An 18,200-nucleotide genomic window follows, 5' to 3' on the forward strand; every position below is an offset into this window, starting at 1 on the left:
CCGGTGCAGTGGCTCACACCTGTAATCCCAGCACTTTGGGAGGCTGAGGTGGGCGGATCACTTGAGGTCAGGAGTTCAAGACCAGCCTGGCCAACATGGTGAAACCCCATCTCAACCAAAAGATACAAAAATTAGCCAGGTATGGTGGCATGCACCTGTATATTCCCAGCTACTTGGAAGGCTGAGGTGGGAGAGGTGCTTGAACCCAGGAGGCGGAGGGTGCAGTGAGTCAAGATCATGATGCCACTGCACTGCAGCCTGGGAGACAGAGTGAGACTCTGTCTCAAAAAAAAAAGAAAAAGAAAAAGAAAAAAAGAGAAGAAAAGAATGGAGAACGTTACAGAAATAGAACTACATAGCCAGGTGTGGTGGCTCACGCCTGTAATCCCAGCACTTTGGGAGGCCAAGGCAGGCGGATCACAAGGTCAGGAGATCGAGACCATCCTGGCTAACACAGTGAAACCCCGTCTCTATTAAAAATACAAAAAATTAGCTGGCTCTATTAAAAATACAAAAAATTAGCCGGGCGTGGTGGCAGGCGCCTGTAGTCCCAGCTACTTGGGGGGCTGAGGCAGGAGAATGGCGTGAACCCAGGAGGCAGAGCTTGCAGTGAGCTGAGATCGCACCACTGCACTCCAGCCTAGGTGACAGAGCGAGACTCCGTCTCAAAAAAAAAGAAATAGAACTATATGAGAACATTACAGGTTGAGTATACCTTGTGCAAAATGCTTGGGACCAGAAATGTTTCAAATTTCAAATTTTTTCACATTTTGGAATATTTGCATTATACTTACTGGCTGGGTATCCCCAGTCTGAAAATCCAAAATCTGAAATGCTCCAATGAGCATTGGATTTTCAGATTTGGGATGCTCAACCTGTAACAGACAAATTCCTAGAAACTTACAAACTAAACTAACTCAAGAAGATAGAAAATCTCAACAGACCTATCACAAGTAAAGAGATTGAATCTGTAATCAAAAGCCTCCCAAGAAAGAAAAGTTCAGAACCAAATGGCTTCCCTAGGAAATTCTACCAAACATTTTTTTTTTTTTTCTGAGACAGGGTATCGCTCTATCCCCCAGGCTGGAGTGCAGTGGCATGATCTTGGCTCACTGCAACCTCCACTTCACGGACGGGTTCAAGCGATTCTCATGCCTCAGTCCCCCAAGTAGCTGGGACTACAGGCACGCACCACCACACTCAACTTATTTTTAGTAGAGATGGGGTTTCGACATGTTGGCCAGGCTGGTCTCGAACTCCTGACCTCGGGTGATCTGCCTGCGTTGGCCTCCCAAAGTGCTGGGATTACAGGCATGAGCCACCGCACCCGGCCCTACCAAACATTTAAAGAAGACTAATACCAATCCTTCACAAACTCTATCAAAAAATAGAAAAGAAGGGAACACTTCCCAACTCACCCTATGAAGCCAGTATTACCCTGATGCCAACACTAGATAAAGACATCACAAGAAAACTACAGACCAGTATCTCTTACAAATGTGGAATGAAAAATTCCCAATACCATACTAGCAAACAGAAACCTAGAGCATATTAAAAGAATTACAAACCGTGATGAAGTCTGATTTATCACAGACATGTAAGGGTGATTTAACCTAACAAAATCAATCAATTTGATATACCACATTAATAAAATGAAGGAAAAAAAAACACATGATCTAGCTTGATGCAGAAAAGGCATTTGACAGAATCCAATACTTTCATGATAAAAACACTCAAAAAATAGGAATAAAAGGAACTTCTTCAACATGATAAAGGGTATTTATTAAAAACCCAGTGCTAACACCATACTCAATAGTAAAAGGCTGAAAAGGCTTTCTCACTACTATCAGGAACAAGACAACATGCTCACTTTCACCACGGCTGTTCAACACTGTACTGGAAGTTCTAGCCTGGGGTATTAAGACAGGAAAAACGAAAGCCATTCAAGTTGGAAAGAAAAAAGTAAAACCATCTCCATTTGCAAATGATATAATATTGTATGTACAAATTTCAAAGAATCCAACAAAAAGATACTAGAACATACAAATTCAGCAGAGTTGTAGGGTACAAGATGAAGATACAAAAAACAGCTATGTTTCTATACATCAGCAATGAACAATTTCAAACGGAATTAAGAAAGTAATTCCACTTACACTAGCATCTAAAAGAATAAAAAAGGTAGGAATGACCAGATGCAGTGGCTCACACCTGTAATCCAAGCACTTTGGGAGGCTGAGGCAGGCAGATCACTTGAGGTCAGGAGTTCGGGAACAGCCTGGCCAACATGGTGAAACCCTGTCTCTACTAAAAATACAAAAATTAGCCGAGTGTGGTGGTGTGTGCCTGTAATTCCAGCAACTTAGGAGGCTGAGGCAGGAGAATCACCTGGGAGGCCAAGGTTGCAGTGAGCAAAGATCGTGCCACTGTACTCCAGCCTGGGTGACAAAGCAAGACTCTGTCTCAACAAAAAACAAAAAACACCATCCTGGCTAACACACTGAAACCCCGTCTCTACTAAAAATATAAAAATTTAGCTGGGCGTGGTGGCATGCGCCTGTAGTCCCAGCTACTTGAGAGGCTGAGGCAGGAGAATCATTTCAACCCGGGAGGCCGAGGTTGCAGTGAGCCGAGATCATGCCACTGCACTCTAACCTGGGCGACAGAGAGACTCCATCTCAAAAAAAAAAAAAAAAACCTAAGAATAAGTTGCATGGAGGTGAAACAGTTGCAACTAAATGCAAAGTAATGCTCAAATAAATTAAAGATATAAATAAATGTTTAGAAAGACATTCTGTGTTCATGGATTAGAAGACTTAATATTACTAAGATAGTGAGCTATAGATCTACCAAAAGTGATTTATACAGTCAACACAATCCCTATCAAAATTCTAAGTCTTTTTTTGCAGAAATAAAAAAGCCATGGCAACTGGAAAGTGGTAATAATAATAAAAAAAAAAGCCAATCCTCAAATTCACATGAAATTTCAAGGAGCTCTGAAGCAAACCTTAAGAAGAATAACAAAGTTGGAGGAATAAAACCTCTTGATCTCAAACTTACCACAACGCTACAATCATCAAAATGGTGTGGTACTACATAAAGATAGACATATAGATAAATGGAATAGAATTAAGAGATCAGAAATTAATCTATGAAATATGATCAACTGATTTGACAAGGATGCCAAGACAATTCAATGGGGGAAATAACAGTCTCTTTAACAGATGTACGGGGAAAACTGGATTTACTCACACAAAAGAATGAAGTTGGGGCCAGGTGTGGTGGCTCACACCTATAATCCCAGCACTTTTGAGAGGCCAAGGTGGGTGGACTGCTTGTGCCCAGGATTTCAACACCAGCCTAGGCAACATAGCAAAACCCCATTTCCAAAAAAAAAAAAAGCAAAAAAATTAGCTGGGCCTGGTGGTGCACGCTTGTGGTCCCAGCTACTCTGGAGGCTGAGGTGGGAGGAACACCTGAGCCCAGGGAGGCTGAGGACGTAGTGAGCCGTGATGACTCTGTTGCACTCCAGCCTGGGCAACAGAGTGAGAGACCTTGTCTCAAAAAAAAAAAAAAAAAAAAACAACTAAGTGAATGAAGTTAGACCTCTACCTCATACCATATATAAAAACTAACTCAAAATATAGCTAGGCATGGTGGCATGCACCTGTAATCCCAGCTACTCGAGAGGTTGAGGTAGGAGAATTGCTTGAACCCGAGAGGCGGAGGTTGCAGTGAGCTGAGAACGCACCACTGCACTCCAGCCTGGGCAACAGAGCGACGCTCCGTCTCAAAACAACAAAAACAAAACAAAACAAAAAATCTAACTCAGAATAGGCCAGGTGTGGTGGCTCACACCTGTAATCCCAGCACTTTGGGAGGCTAAGGCAAGAGGATCACTTGAGATCGGGAGTTCGAGACCAGCCTGGCCAACATGGCAAAACCCCGTCTCTACTAAAAATACAAAAATTAGCCAGGGGTTAGTGGCACGTGCCTATAGGAGATCGAGACCATCCTGGCTAACATGGTGAAACCCTGTCTCCACTAAAAATACAAAAAATTAGCCGGGCATGGTGGCGGGTGCCTGTAGTCACAGCTACTCGGGAGGCTGAGGCAGGAGAATGGCGTGAACTCGGGAGGTGGAGCTTGTGGTGAGCCGAGATCGCGCCACTGCACCCCAGCCTGGGTGAGACTCCATCTCAAAAAAAAAAAAAAAAAAAGTAAGCCAGAAACAAAATGTCAAATATTGTACAATTTCTTTTTTATGAAGTATCCAGAATAGGTAAATCCATAGACATAGAACAAAGACTGGTGCAGCTGCTGTGGTGCAGTTTGGCAGTCCCACAAACAAACACAGAATACTGTAGGAACCTGCAAATCCACTCCTAGGTAAATACTCAAAATTGAAAACAGGGACTCAACCAGATACACATCAATGTTCATGGCAGCATCATTCACAATAGTCAAAAGTGGAAACAACCCATGTGTTCATCAACAGATGTACAGATAAACAAATTATGGTTTATATATACAGTGGAATATTATTCAGCTGTAAAGAAGTTCTCACAGATACTGCAATATGGATGAAGCTCAAAAACAATCAGTTAAATAATATAAGCTAGAAAGAAAAGAATAAATATTGTTTGACTCCATTTCTATGAATATCTAGAAATATCTAAGCAAATTCATTGAGACGAAGGGAGATTACAGGTACCAGGGGATGGGTGGAGGGTGAAATGGGAGTTACTGTCAATGGATATAGTTTCTATTTTGGGTGATGAAAATGTTTTAGAAGTAGATGGTGGTAATGTTTGTGCAAATGTTAAAAAATAAAACAGCAAACTTGATAATTTTTTTTAATTCACACGCACACGCAAATGCATATAAAAGAAACAGACTTTGGTATATCTGTGAAATAATAATCCTAGACCTCCACAAGACTAAGATTGACTCTGAATGGGACTTTACAGAAGTAGAAATCAGTGAAAGTCTGTGTTCTGCAGTATTTAACTCTACAGCAATGCAAGCCATGAGACTCATAAAAAAGGTGTGCTAAGAATTCTAAAAAAGTAACACATAAGTTAAAGCAAAATAATTTTTTTCTTTTTCTTTCTTTCATTCGTTTATTTATTTATTTATTTATTTTTTGTGACAGGATCTGCTCTGTCGCCCAGGCTGAAATGCAGTGGTACAATCTCGGCTCACTGCAACCTCTGCCTCTTGGGCTCAGGTGATTCTCTGGCCTCAGCCTCCTGAGTACCTGGAACTACAGGTGTGCACCATCACACCTGGCCAAGTTTTGTATTTTTTGTAGAGGCAGGGTTTCACCATGTTGCCTAGGGTGGTCTCAAACTCCTGGACTCAAGTGATCCACCCAACCTTGCCTCCCAAAGTGCTAGGATTACAGGTGTGAGCCACCAAGCCTGGCCCACAAAATAATATTCTTTCTCATTTTTTCAATAATCCAAGAAGTTCAATAAATAAAACTATTTTCATATTTGAATTTTACACACACACACTCACCCACGCTCTTGCTCTCGCGCTCTCTCTCTCTTCCCCCTATGCAAGTGACTATGAAATGACTATGGCCCGTATCTCTTTTCATTACTATATTTTGCTCTGTCAGGAGTGGACATTAAGTAAATGCTAGTCACTGACATCAAGCCATTAACACTTACAAAATACACTGCTCCAAAGCTTCCATGGCCAATTTCTCTGAGATCTGTGAAGAGCTTCTCTGGGTCTTCTTTGAAGAAGAGCTCTGCAATTTCAGGGTCCTTCAGGCTGCCTGCTCTGTTAGTTGATGGCATCCTGCTGAGCAGTCAGCTGTCTGATTCTAATTTTATACTGCTATCCCGATCCTTGGTTCATCTGTATGAATGAAGTCACGTTGGCATAAACTACTGTAGAAAAATAGAAAAAAAAGTCAGAAAAGGCAAAAACTGCTAAGAATAATTAGTATAAGGTCATATACTGATCTACAAATCTATCTCATGTCTAGAATTTCACTGAAAAGGCAGTGTGGGTACTACTGCAGTAGCTCCTAAACCTGTTTCATCATCATAAACACCATAGTACTTCAAAAACAGATTCCTACTATACGGCACTTCAAAAAAATGAGATAATCTTTGTATCTTGGGAGGTTTTCTAAGTCAATACTTAAAAATTTATCCACTTCTGATGCAGTTATCTCATCAATAGAGAAGATAATATAAAAGAGACTATTTTAAAAATACACAATAACACAAGATGTGCCCACAGTATTTCTGACAACAGAAAACTTCCTTTTCTCTTCAGATACCGTATGCTAGTGTATTAATCAACTCTAACAGACATTCAAAGAAAAATATAGTGGGAGAAAGTAATGTATTTCACACAGACAACTGTTTCTCCATAAACTTAATTCACCTGATTCACATTAAAATATGCCCTTTATCAACTGTTTCATTAAATAAGTAGAAATACAGATAACCAGAAAATTTCCTGGCAGTTGTCCTATCAATTCCTTTATATCAGATTACCCAGTTTTAATACTGGCTGTCATAGCCAGACTCAGTGGCTCATGCCTGTAATCTCAGCTCTTTGGAAGGTCAAGGCAGGAGGATCGCTTGAGACCAGGAGTTCATGACCAGCTTGGGTAATATGGTAAGACCCTGTCTCTACAAAAAAAAATTTAAAAAATTAGCCAAGAGTGGTGTCATGCACTTATAGTCCCAGCTACTTCGGCGGCTAAGGCGGAAGGATCACCGGAGTTCAGGAGGTCAAGGTTGCAGTGAGCTATGATCACACCACTGCACTCCAGCCTGGGCAACAGGGTGAGATCCTGTCTCAAAACAAAACAAAACAAAACAAAACTGGATGTCATAATTATGAGGCTTCAGAACCTGGACTCTGGAATGACACTGCTGGATAGGAATCCCAGCAACACTAGTTCTGAAATTAGGTAGTATCATTTTCCTAATCTGTAAAATGAATATAGGCCAGGTGTGAAAGTTCACACCTGTAATCCAAGCATTTTGAGAGGTCAAAGTGCAAGGATCACTTGAGGCCAGGAGCTTGAGACCAGCTTGGACAACAAAGCAAGATCTTCCCACATAAAAAAATGACAAAATTAGCTGGGTGGTGTGGTGTGCTCCTATAGTCCTAGCTACTTGGGAGACTGAGGTGGGAGGATCACTTGTGCCCAGGGGTTCGAGGTTACAGTGAGTGATGATCACCCCATGGCATTCCTGCCTGGGCAAGAGAGAGAGACAGACCCTGTTTGTTAGATGAAAGAAAGGAAAGGAAAGGAGAAAGGAAATGAAAAAGGAAAGGAAAGAAAAGAAAAGGGAAAGGAAGGAAGGAGGAAATAATCTACTTCACAGTGTAATCGGGAGGGTTAAATGTGTTAATAAATGAAAGCATAGAGTAATACTCTGGCATAAGCACTATAGTAAGTGTTAGCTATTTTCTTTTAATAACTTGCTCAAATTCAACAATTTTTAAAAACTTCAAAATTGATTTCATCATGCTTTTTTTTTTTTTCGTTTTTTGAGAGGGAGTCTCACTCTGTCACCCACGCTGGAGTGCAATGGCACAATCTCAGCTCACTGCAATACCCATCTCCCAGGTTCAAGCAATTCTCCTGCCTTAGCCTCCCAAGTAGCTGGGACTACAGGCGTGCACCACCGCCCCTGGCTAATTTTTGTATTTTTAGTAGAGATGGGGATTCACCATGTTGGTCAGGCTGGTCTTGAACTCTTGACCTCAAGTGATCCGCCTGCCTCGGCCTCCCAAAGTGCTGGGATTACAGGCATGAGAAACCACACCTGGCCTGATTTCATCAGACTTTTAAGAGAAAAAAACAGCTCCAACCAATTCTTGTCAAGTAACTGAAGCAATTTTAATTCTTGCTAGAAAACTTCTTTGTAACTATATAAAATACATTTATATGTCTTTTGTACCTCCCTAAATTAACACCACACTGCAATAAAAAATATATAAATTGTTAATTTGCATTCAATTTCTAATATATATCCAAGGCTGCCCCATATACTTTTACCAATTTCCCTGTTCTAGAAGTTCCCTGGAGCAGTCTCAATCACAGTTCTTCCAAGAATATGTGACCATAGCAAAGTCACTTAACTTCTCATCCCTAAACTGAGTAAGCTGAACTAAATTCCATATAAAGTATTAATTTTCAATTAATCAAACCATTAAAAAAAAAACAAACTTCAGTGTTACTTAAGACCGCAGTTAAGAATTTTGAATGATTAAGTTTTAGTACCCTTATTAAAAGAATTATTTTACATTAAAATTTTCTAGCTGGGTCCATGATCTGCATCTTCTTTCTTATCTACCTAACAAATTCCCAAAGTCTTTCAAGATTTAGATTAAATGTCATAATGTTTGCAAAATCTTTATTAGGAAGAGTCAGTCATTCTCCCTTTATGCTCCCCCCAAAGCATCTTGCAGCATTTACCGTGTTACATTGCAATTATTTAACTCTCTCTTTCCTAAACAAGCAGGCACAATGCGTCTCATTTATTTTTGTATCATCTCTCCAGCTTCTACCCCTTACCATCTACAGTTATTATACAAATATTGCTGAATAAAACAATATACTTATCTTCTATGTAACTCCTAAAAATGATTTCACTTCCACAAATATTACAGAACAAACAGTATGCATAAGACTATGATATACAAAAACTTTAAAGTTGTTAAGAACAGAGAAAATGCAGGATAGCAACTTCCAGAAATTCAGAGAGACAAGAAATAATTAGGGAATTGAAATACTTGTTCTACCAAAGACCAAAGGATAACACAATACTATCGCCATCACAAGAGTAAAATACTAAAACAAAAAGACAAGGAAATTAATAACCTAAAAGACCCAGAAACAAACCCATGTATGTCTATCTTGGAATTTAACACACACAGTTAAAGGAGAAGAAATAAAAGTTGAGAAAACTTGACAATCCATTTGGAAAAAAAAGTTATATGCCTATCACATATCTTACCATAAACATTACTGCTAAATGGCTAAAAAAGGCATCTCAAATCAATGGGAAAAAGATTGATTTGATAAAAATGTGTTTTTGAGAGAGCCTAATAGCCATGTGAGAGAAAAATTATACCTTTTCCTCGAACTGAACATCAGAATTACATAGGGATCAGATATACAAATATAAAAAAAGAAACTATATGAGTACTGGGAGGAAATATGAGTAAATTTCTTTGTAACCAGTGTGAAGAAACTTATCCATGATCTACACGCAAAGCAGTAAGAAAAAAACATACTTGACAATATAAAAAAGAAAGCTTGAGAGGAACACAGTAAAAGACACCAAAAATAATAAAAAAACAGATAAACTTGGTATGAAAGCAGGAAGTACATCTGTAAGAATTCAAAAAAAAAAAAAAAAAAAAAAAAAAAAAGACCAGGTGCGGTGGCTCATGCCTTTAATCCCAGCACTTTGGCCGAGGCAGGTGGATCACCTGAAGTCAGGAGTTCGAAACCAGCCTGGCCAACATGGGAAACCCTGTCTCTACTAAAAATACAAAAATTAGCCGGGCGTGGTAGTAAGCACCTGTAATCCCAGCTACTCGGGAAGCTGAGGCAGGAGAATTGCTTAAAACCAGGAGGCAGAGGATGCCCTGAGCCAAGATCGTGTCCTTGCACTGCAACCTGGGTGACACAGCAACACTCTGTCTCAAAAAAAAAAAAAAAAAAAAAATGCCGGGTGTAGCTCACACCTGTAATCCCATCACTTTGGGAGGCCAAGGTTGGCGGATCACTTGAGGTCAGGAGCTTGAGACCAGCCTGCCAGCCTGACCAACATGGCGAAACCCTGTCTCTACTAAAAATACAAAAATTAGCCAGGTGTGGTAGTGCATGCCTGTAGTCCCAGCTACTCGGGAGGCTGAGGTGGGAGAATTGCTTGAATCTGGGAGGTGAAGGCTGCAGTGAGCAGACTGTGCCATTGCCCTCCAGCCTGGGTGACACAGTGAGACCCTGTCTCAAATAATAAGATACACTTTTAAAAAGTTTGAAACTTACATAAGAGTTAATATCCTTAACAATGTGGAGTTTTGAAAAACAGAGAAGAAATGGACAACATCCTAATACCCCTAATATAGTTACTAAAAACGGGGGAAGCCAGACACGGTGGTGGGTGCCTATAGTCCCAGCTACCCAGGAGGCTCAGGCAGGAGAATCACTTTGGGCCCAGGAGTGTGAGGTTGTAGTGCACTCTGATCATGCCTGCGAATAGTCACTGCACTCCAGCCTGGGCAACAAAGTGAGACCTCTTCCCTTAAAAAAAAAAAAAAAAAAAAGAGGCCAGGCACAGTGGCTGACTCCTGTAATCCCAGCACTTTGGGAAGCTAAGGCAGGTGGATCATCCATAGTCAGGAGTTTGAGACTAGCCTGGCCAACATGGTGAAACTTTGCCTCTACTAAAAATACTAAAAATTAGACAGACATAGTGGTGCACGCCTGTAATCCCAGCTACTCAGGAGGCTGAAGCAGGAGAATTGCTTGAACCTGCGAGGTGGAGGTTGCAATGAGCTGAGATTGTGCCACTATACTCCAGCCTAGGCAACAAGAGCACAACTCCGTCTCAAAAAGAAAAAAAAGTACAGTAAAAATACAATTACTATAATCTTATAGGAGCATGGTTGTATGTGTGGTCCACTGTTGACTGAAAACATCGCTACATGGTGCATGACTGCATTTGGAAAGTGAATGGCATACTTCTAAGTAACTCATGAGTCAATAATGGAGTTTTGAGGAAAATTAGAAAAAGATTATGAACTGAATAAAAACTAAAATACAGGCTGGGTGCGGTGGCTCACGCCTGTAATCCCAGCACTTTGGGAGGGCGAGGCAGGTGGATCACGAGGTCAGGAGATCAAGACCATCCTGGCTAACACGGTGAAACCCTGTCTACTAAAAACACAAAAAATTAGCTGGGCGTAGTAGTGCACACCTGTAGTCCCAGCTACTCGGTAGGCTGAGGGAGGAGAATGGTGTGAAAGAAAGAAAAAAGCAAGTTAAGCTAAAAGTAAATATAAGGAAGGAAATACTAAAGAACAGAATAGAAATCAGTGAAATAGAAAACAAAAGGCCAATAGAGAAAAAAATCAAGTCAAAAATTGGTTATTTGGGAGGAATCAAGGAAGTTAGTAAGACAGAAAGGCCTCTAGCCAAACTAACAAAGGAAAACAAGCAGACATAAATTACCAATAATGCAAACAAAAGAGAGTATATCACTACAGACCCTATACACATTAAAAAGATGAGGAAATACAATGAACAGCTGTAAGCTCATAAATCTGACAACACAGATGAAATGGACAAATTATTTTGACAGATATAAACTCCCAAAAAGTCACTCAAGAAAGTAACCTGATTAGTCATATGTATATGAAAGAAAACTCCAGGCCTAGACAGTTTCATTATCAAATTCCATTAAACATTAAAGAAAAAAATAATACCAATTCTACATAAATTCTTCAAGCTTAGAAGAGAGAACATTTCCCAATTCATTTTATGAAGCCATCATGACATTGATGACTTCAGAACACTGACAATAACTGAAGATTTCTGACCAATATAAAAGCAAAAGTCATCAACATAAAAGCAAAAAATCATCAACAAAATTAGCAGATTAAATTCAGCAATATATAAAAATGACACCGCAGCACAATCAAGCAGGATTTATCTAGAAACGCAAGGCTGGTTCAGCATAGAAAAATCATTGTCATACTCCATTCTAGACACTAAAGAATATAAACAGAGGCAGAAAATCAAATTGATAACATCCATTCATGATAAAACACTCAAACTAGGAATAGAAAGGAACATCCTTAACCTATTAAAGGTATCTACAAAAAATCTGCTGCTAACATCATACTTAATGCTTGAAGACTGAAAGCTTTCCTCTAAAGATTAGAAATAACACGAAGGGTGCTTGCTTGGGCAGCACATATGCTAAAATTGGAATAAGAAGATTAGCATGGCCCCTGCACAAGGATGACATGCAAATTTGTAAAGTGTTCCATATTTGTACATTTTAAAATAACTTAAAGAGTATAATTGGATTGTTTGCAACTCAAAGGATAAGCACTTGGGGGGATGGATACCCCATTCTTCATATGTGCTTATTTCACATTGCATGCTTGTTTCAAAACATCTCATGTACCCCATAAATATATAAACCTACTATGTACCCACAAAAATTAAAAGTAAAAAATAAATTTAAAAAGAAGGCAATGATATCCACTCTAATCACTCCTAATCAACGCTGTACTAGAAGTTCTAGTCAGTGCTATATGGCAAGAAAAAGAACTAAAAGGCATATATAACAGAAAGAAAGAAAACTGTCTCTACTTACTGACAATATTATTGTGTACAGAGAAAATCCCAAAAATGTACAAAATAGCAATGGGAAAAAAACTGAGTAAACGTAAGTCTAATAATATATGGGTAGAATTTATACAGTAAAAACAATACAAATCTGGTGAAAGAAATCAAAGTCAACCTAATTAAACGGAGACATGTACTGTATTCATGGACTGAATGACTCAATATTGTTATGAGGTAATTCTCTTCCAACTGATCCAAAAATTCAATGATTCATAGATTCAACACAATCTCAAAAGTCCAACAGGATTTTCTGTAGATATCAACAAACTGATTCTAGCCTGTATATGAAAAGGCAAAAGCTCCAAAGAAGCCAAAATAGCCTTTTAAAAAGAATAAAGGCGAAGAACTCACATTACCTGAAGATCCAATGACACCTATGTATATTGTCTGGATTGTTAGAAGACAGGAAAAAGTAAAAAATAAAATATATAAATACACGAGAACCCCCAAAAGACAACCCCGAAATACATGATTACACTGTTAGACTAGAGTTAACAGCATCCAGTGCATAACTGCTTCTTTTCTATACATACTAAAGTTCCTGAAAGTACTTTATTATTAAAAATTATTAGCACCATCCTGGTTGCCCTGCACCTATTCAGAATATTGCTATAACAGAGCTGTCAATGTAAACTAACAAAGAAAGGTCTTGTTCGTTTTTAATAGCTGTCATGAAAAAACTACAGGAAAGAAACAGCAGCAAGGAGCTTTCACAGCAATCCTAGACTCCATAATTCTTCTAGTCTGCTAAATACACATACATAAATACCCAAACAAAATGTAGAATTAATATAAGCGTATAAACTATAGATCAGGCTTTTTTTTTTTTTTTTTCTGAGACAGTCTCACACTGTCACCCAGGCTGGAGTGCAGGGGTGCCATCTTGGCTCACTGCAACCTCCGTCTCCCGAGCTCAAGCAATTCTCCTGCCTCAGCCTCCCACGTAGCCGGGATTACAGGTGTGTGCCACCATGCCTAGCTGATTTTTGTATTTTTAGTAGACACGGGATTTCACCATGTTGGCCAGGCTGGTCTCGAACTCCTGACCTCAGGTAATCTGCCCGCTTCGGCCTCCCAAAGTACTGGGCTCACGGTGTGAGCCACCATGCCCAGCCTAGATCAGGTTTTAAAAATATAAATATTTGTAACAAGATTTTTAAAGGTACTATGAAACAGCATATACGATTTTCATTTAAAAAGTCTATTAGATTACATTTTTTAAATTATCTAATCTGTTCTTAGAGGAAAATATCATTAAAGCAATTTACCATATCCTTCCTAATAAAGTGAACAATAAAAAGAAACTAACAATCACATCAACTGCCAATGACATCTAATTTATTCCTGGTTCCACAAAAGTAGACCAGAGAAGCCTAGCACTTTTTAGGCTATTTACACTTGCAAATGTGAAAGGCATACATAATTTTTGTGGGTGGTGTCACTTTATCCAAGCATAAACCCAAACATCTCCAAGAAAGCTGATAAAACAAGAATAAAATCCAATATAATTTATTTTAAAATCTCAGACCAAAGTAGGATTTTCAGAATTTAAGTAACTGTTCCAAATTTGCAAAACATAGTCAAATAATTGACAATAACATCATTTAAGAGCAACAAAAAGAAGATGGGGGAAGGTACTGACAATTACAGCACATTCAGTATTACTTGAGGAATGCTCCTTGAATCAACAATGATAATGTCATAGCATTCCATCTTTTAAGAGCCTTCAGATTTTCACAAAAAGGACATTGTTGGTCCTAAGCAATTGATTTAACATTATAAAGCTCTTTTCCCTACATCTGTTAGTCAAAGTGTTCAGGCTTAGAAAACAGCCAATTTAGTAAAATGTGCAGTCCCTTTAGAGAAAGAAAATTGCTTCTTTACACTGAATTGGTAGAGATTATACTATCTACTATATCCTCCCTCGATAGATACACACAAACACACACACATATGTAATTATAACAATAAGTGAAACGATAAATACAACTGAGAAATACCAGCAAGAAATTTGACATTATAGGACCAATCAGGCTTACCTACATATTTGTATTTTTAGTAGGGACGGGGTTTCACCATGTTGGCCAGGCTGGTCTCAAACTCCTGGGCTCAAGTGATCCACCCGCCTCAGCCTCCCTAAGTGCTGTGATTACAGGCATGAGCCACCACGCCAGTCCTGTTGTGAGCATTTTTATTGCTAAGTAGTATCCTATTGTATGGATATACCACTAGATTTTTGTAGGAAACTTATACATCACAATTACCTACTCCTAGTAAACTAGAAAGATGAAGAAACTTTCTTAACCATACTATCCTATTTAATGGTGAAATACATTTACATTACAGTCAAGAAGAAACCTTTATTATTCAACATTGTTCAGAGATCCTGGTGCTGTTAACATATGCCACAATACATAAAGCATTCTACAAAAAACAATAACAAAAATAGGTTCCATAAATAGGCAATTCAAAGAATAAGGTTACAAATGGCCACTAAACTTACAAAAATATGCTAGCAGAACTGTGATAAATGAAATAGAAAATATTAAAAAAAAAAAAAAACAGGAAAAAAAACCATAAAAAGAGAAAAAATGGCTGGGCGCAGTGGCTCAGTAAGTGGTGAGGTCTATAATCCGAGCACTTTGGGAGGCCTAGGTGGGAAAACAACTTGAGCCTAGGAGTTCAAGACCAGCTTAAGCAAACTAGGGAGACCCCATCTCTACAAAAAATGTGAAAATTAGCTCGGTGTGGTGGCATGTGCCTGTTGTCCCAGCTACTTGGGAGGAGGTTGAGGTGGGAGGATTGCTTGAGCCAGGGAGGTTGAGGCTGTAGTAAACCATGATTGTACCACTGCATTCCAACCTGGATGACTCTGTCTCAAAAAAAAAAAAAAAAAAAAAAGACGGAAAAATCAACAAAGCCAACTTTCAAGAAGTTGGTTCTTGAAACAAAACAGACAAACCTATTAACCAGACAGAAAACAACAAAAAGATAGAAGACTCAAATTATTAAAATTAGTAATGAAAGCAGAGATTTTTTTTTGAGACGTTGTCTTGCTCTGTCACCAGGCTGGAGTGCAGTGGCGGCGACCTTGGCTCACTGCAACCTCTGCCTCCCAGGTTCAAGCAATTCTCCTGCCTCAGCCTCCTGAGTAGCTGGGACTACAGGCGCGCACCACCATGCCCAGCTACTATTTGTATTTTTAGTAGAGACAGGGTTTCACCATGTTGGCCAGGATGGTCTCGATTCTTGACCTCGTGATCCTCCTGCCTTAGCCTCCCAAAGTGCTGGGATTACAGGTGTGAGCCACCGTGTCTGGCCAAAGCAGAGACATTACTACCAAGCTTACAGAAATAAAAAGGATATGAGAATAATATGAACAACCAACAAATTAGGTAATCTAGATGAAATGGTCAAATTCCTAAAATCACACAAACTACCAAAACTAACTCAAGAAAACAGAACATTTGACCTAGATCTAATTTCAACAAGTAAAGACATTGATAAAGCAGTAATCAGAAAACTATCAGAGGAAACAGCCTGGAACGAGATGGCTTCATTCATGACTTCTATAATTTTTTTTAAAGAAGGGGGTCTTGCTATATTGCCCAGAGTGGACTCGAACTCATGGGCTCAAGTGATCCTCTAGTCTCAGTCTCCCAAGTCTGGGACTACAGACATGCACCACCAAGCCAGACTTCTACCAAATATTTAAATAAGAATTAACTCATTTTATGGGCCAGTAGTGCCTTGATACCAAAGCCAGACAAAGATATCACAAGAAGAAAAAATTACAGACCAATACCCCTTATCAATATAGACTCAAAAATCCTCAACAAAAATACCTGAATCCAGCAGCATGTTAAAAGGATTATACACTATGATAAAGTGGCACTTATTCTAGGAATGCAAGGGTGATTCAACATATGAAAAGAAATCAGTGTAATATATCACTTTATCAAAATGAAGGGAAAAAACCCACAATCATCTCGATAAATATGGAAAACGCATTTGATAAAATGCAACACACTTTCATAATAAAAACACTCAACAGGCTGGGCCAGTGGCTCATGCTTGTAATCCCAGCACTGTAGAAGGCCAAGGTGGCCAGATCACCTGAGGTCAGGAGTTCGAGACCAGCCTGACCGACATGGTGAAACCTCATCTCTACTAAAAATTCAAAAATTAGCAGGGTGAGGTGGCACATGCCTGTAATCCCAGCTACTCAGGAGGCTGAGGCAGGAGAACTGCTTGAACCCAGGAGGCAGAGGCTGCAGTAAGCTGAGATCACGGGACTGCACTCCAGCCTGGGCAAAGAGCAGACTCTGTCTCAAAAGAAAAAAAAAGAAAAGTAATTGATATAACCATTAAGAATTATTTACAGTATATGATAAGTATCTAAATACTGACTGATAAGACAAGAGCCCCTCCTTCCAGCCATTTCCTTTTAATAAGCTCATATGGTACCTCTACTTTTCCATGCTTTCATTGTTTAATACTGTAGCCACTTTTGGGGGGTTGTGGAGCAGACTACAACACAGAGTTACAATACGACGCAAAATTCTTGTAATGTCTCTCTCACAAGCACTTACATTCCTTCAAGTTTGAAAGAGTATTGACCCAAAATGTTAACAGTTTTTCTATGTGAGTGCTAGGACTTATATAAGACTTATTTTCATCATTTTCCTTATCAGAATTTTCTAGTTTATTTTGCTTAAAATTAACATTGCTTGTGTGAATTTTAAAAATGCAAGTTAAAAAAATAGAGTTGTGACTATTCTCAAATGTCAAAAAGGTAAATGCAAGACAGGGGTGAAGCAGGAATTTTTTAAGTTTAATATCATAGCTCAAAATCTGTAAGTGTTACAACTTTGCAAAGTAGAAAGATTTTTGTTCATTTTTAAAAATTCCACACATACACTGGAAGACATTCTCCTAAAAGATTACTTTTAGGTTGAGGATGAGGAGTGGAAGTAGGACTGTCAAATTAGATACCTATAACTCCCCACTATTATATTATAGACTATCTTAAAAAAAAATTTTTTTTTTTTTTCTTAAGAGACAGAGTCTTTCTCACTACGTTGCCCTGGCTGGATTCAAACTCTTGGGACTCAAGACATTCTCCTGCCTCAGCCTCTTAAGTAGCTGGGACTACAGATTGGTAGTCCTCGCCCTGTAATTATGGACTATTTAGATATCTATAACTCCACACTAAAAAATCTAACAAGAATTATTTTCTGTCAAAACAGAAATTCTGTAAAACAACTAGCTTGGACTCTTCAAAACATCATTAAAGACAAAAAATACACAGGTAACTGTTCTGGACACTAAAGAGACAAGACAACAATATGCAATGTATGGCCTTTGACTGAATCCCAGATTGGGTAAAAAAATTCCAGCTTTAAAAGGCATTATCGGCTGGGCACGGTGGCTCATGCCTGTAATCCCAGAACTTTGGGAGGCCGAGGCGGGCAGATCACAAGGTCAGGAGTTCAAGACCAGCCTGACCACATGGTGAAATCCTATCTCTACTAAAAATACAAAAAAATTAGCCAGGCATGGTGGCACGCACCTGTAATCCCAGCTACTCAGGAGGCTGAGGCAGGAGAATTGCTTGAAGCTGGGAAGCGGAGGTTGCAGTGAGCCAAGATCACCCCACTGTACTCCAGCCTGGGCAACAGAGGAGTGAGACTCAGTCTCAAAAAAAAAAAAAAAAGAAAGAAAGAAATTATCATGACAAATTGAGGAAATCTAACAGACTGTATATTTGATAAGAATACTATATCACTGC

The 18,200-nt window shown here is 39.1% G+C and overlaps 1 protein-coding gene and 1 pseudogene across 1 annotated transcript in view; one reads left to right on the forward strand and one right to left on the reverse strand.

Annotated features, from left to right (window-relative positions):
• The window catches only part of TAOK1 (TAO kinase 1), a 171,301-nt gene that overhangs the window by 99,611 nt on the left and 53,490 nt on the right, over positions 1–18,200 (reverse strand). Inside the window, exon 2 of the mRNA XM_030800351.1 lies at positions 5,676–5,900. Coding sequence (XP_030656211.1) covers positions 5,676–5,807 — 132 coding nt within the window. The 5' untranslated portion in view covers positions 5,808–5,900. The remainder of the gene's footprint in view (positions 1–5,675; positions 5,901–18,200) is intronic.
• Positions 11,951–12,051, forward strand: LOC115831693 (annotated as a pseudogene).

This window comes from Nomascus leucogenys, chromosome 19, assembly GCF_006542625.1.
Source record: "Nomascus leucogenys isolate Asia chromosome 19, Asia_NLE_v1, whole genome shotgun sequence".
Taxonomy (NCBI): domain Eukaryota; kingdom Metazoa; phylum Chordata; class Mammalia; order Primates; family Hylobatidae; genus Nomascus; species Nomascus leucogenys.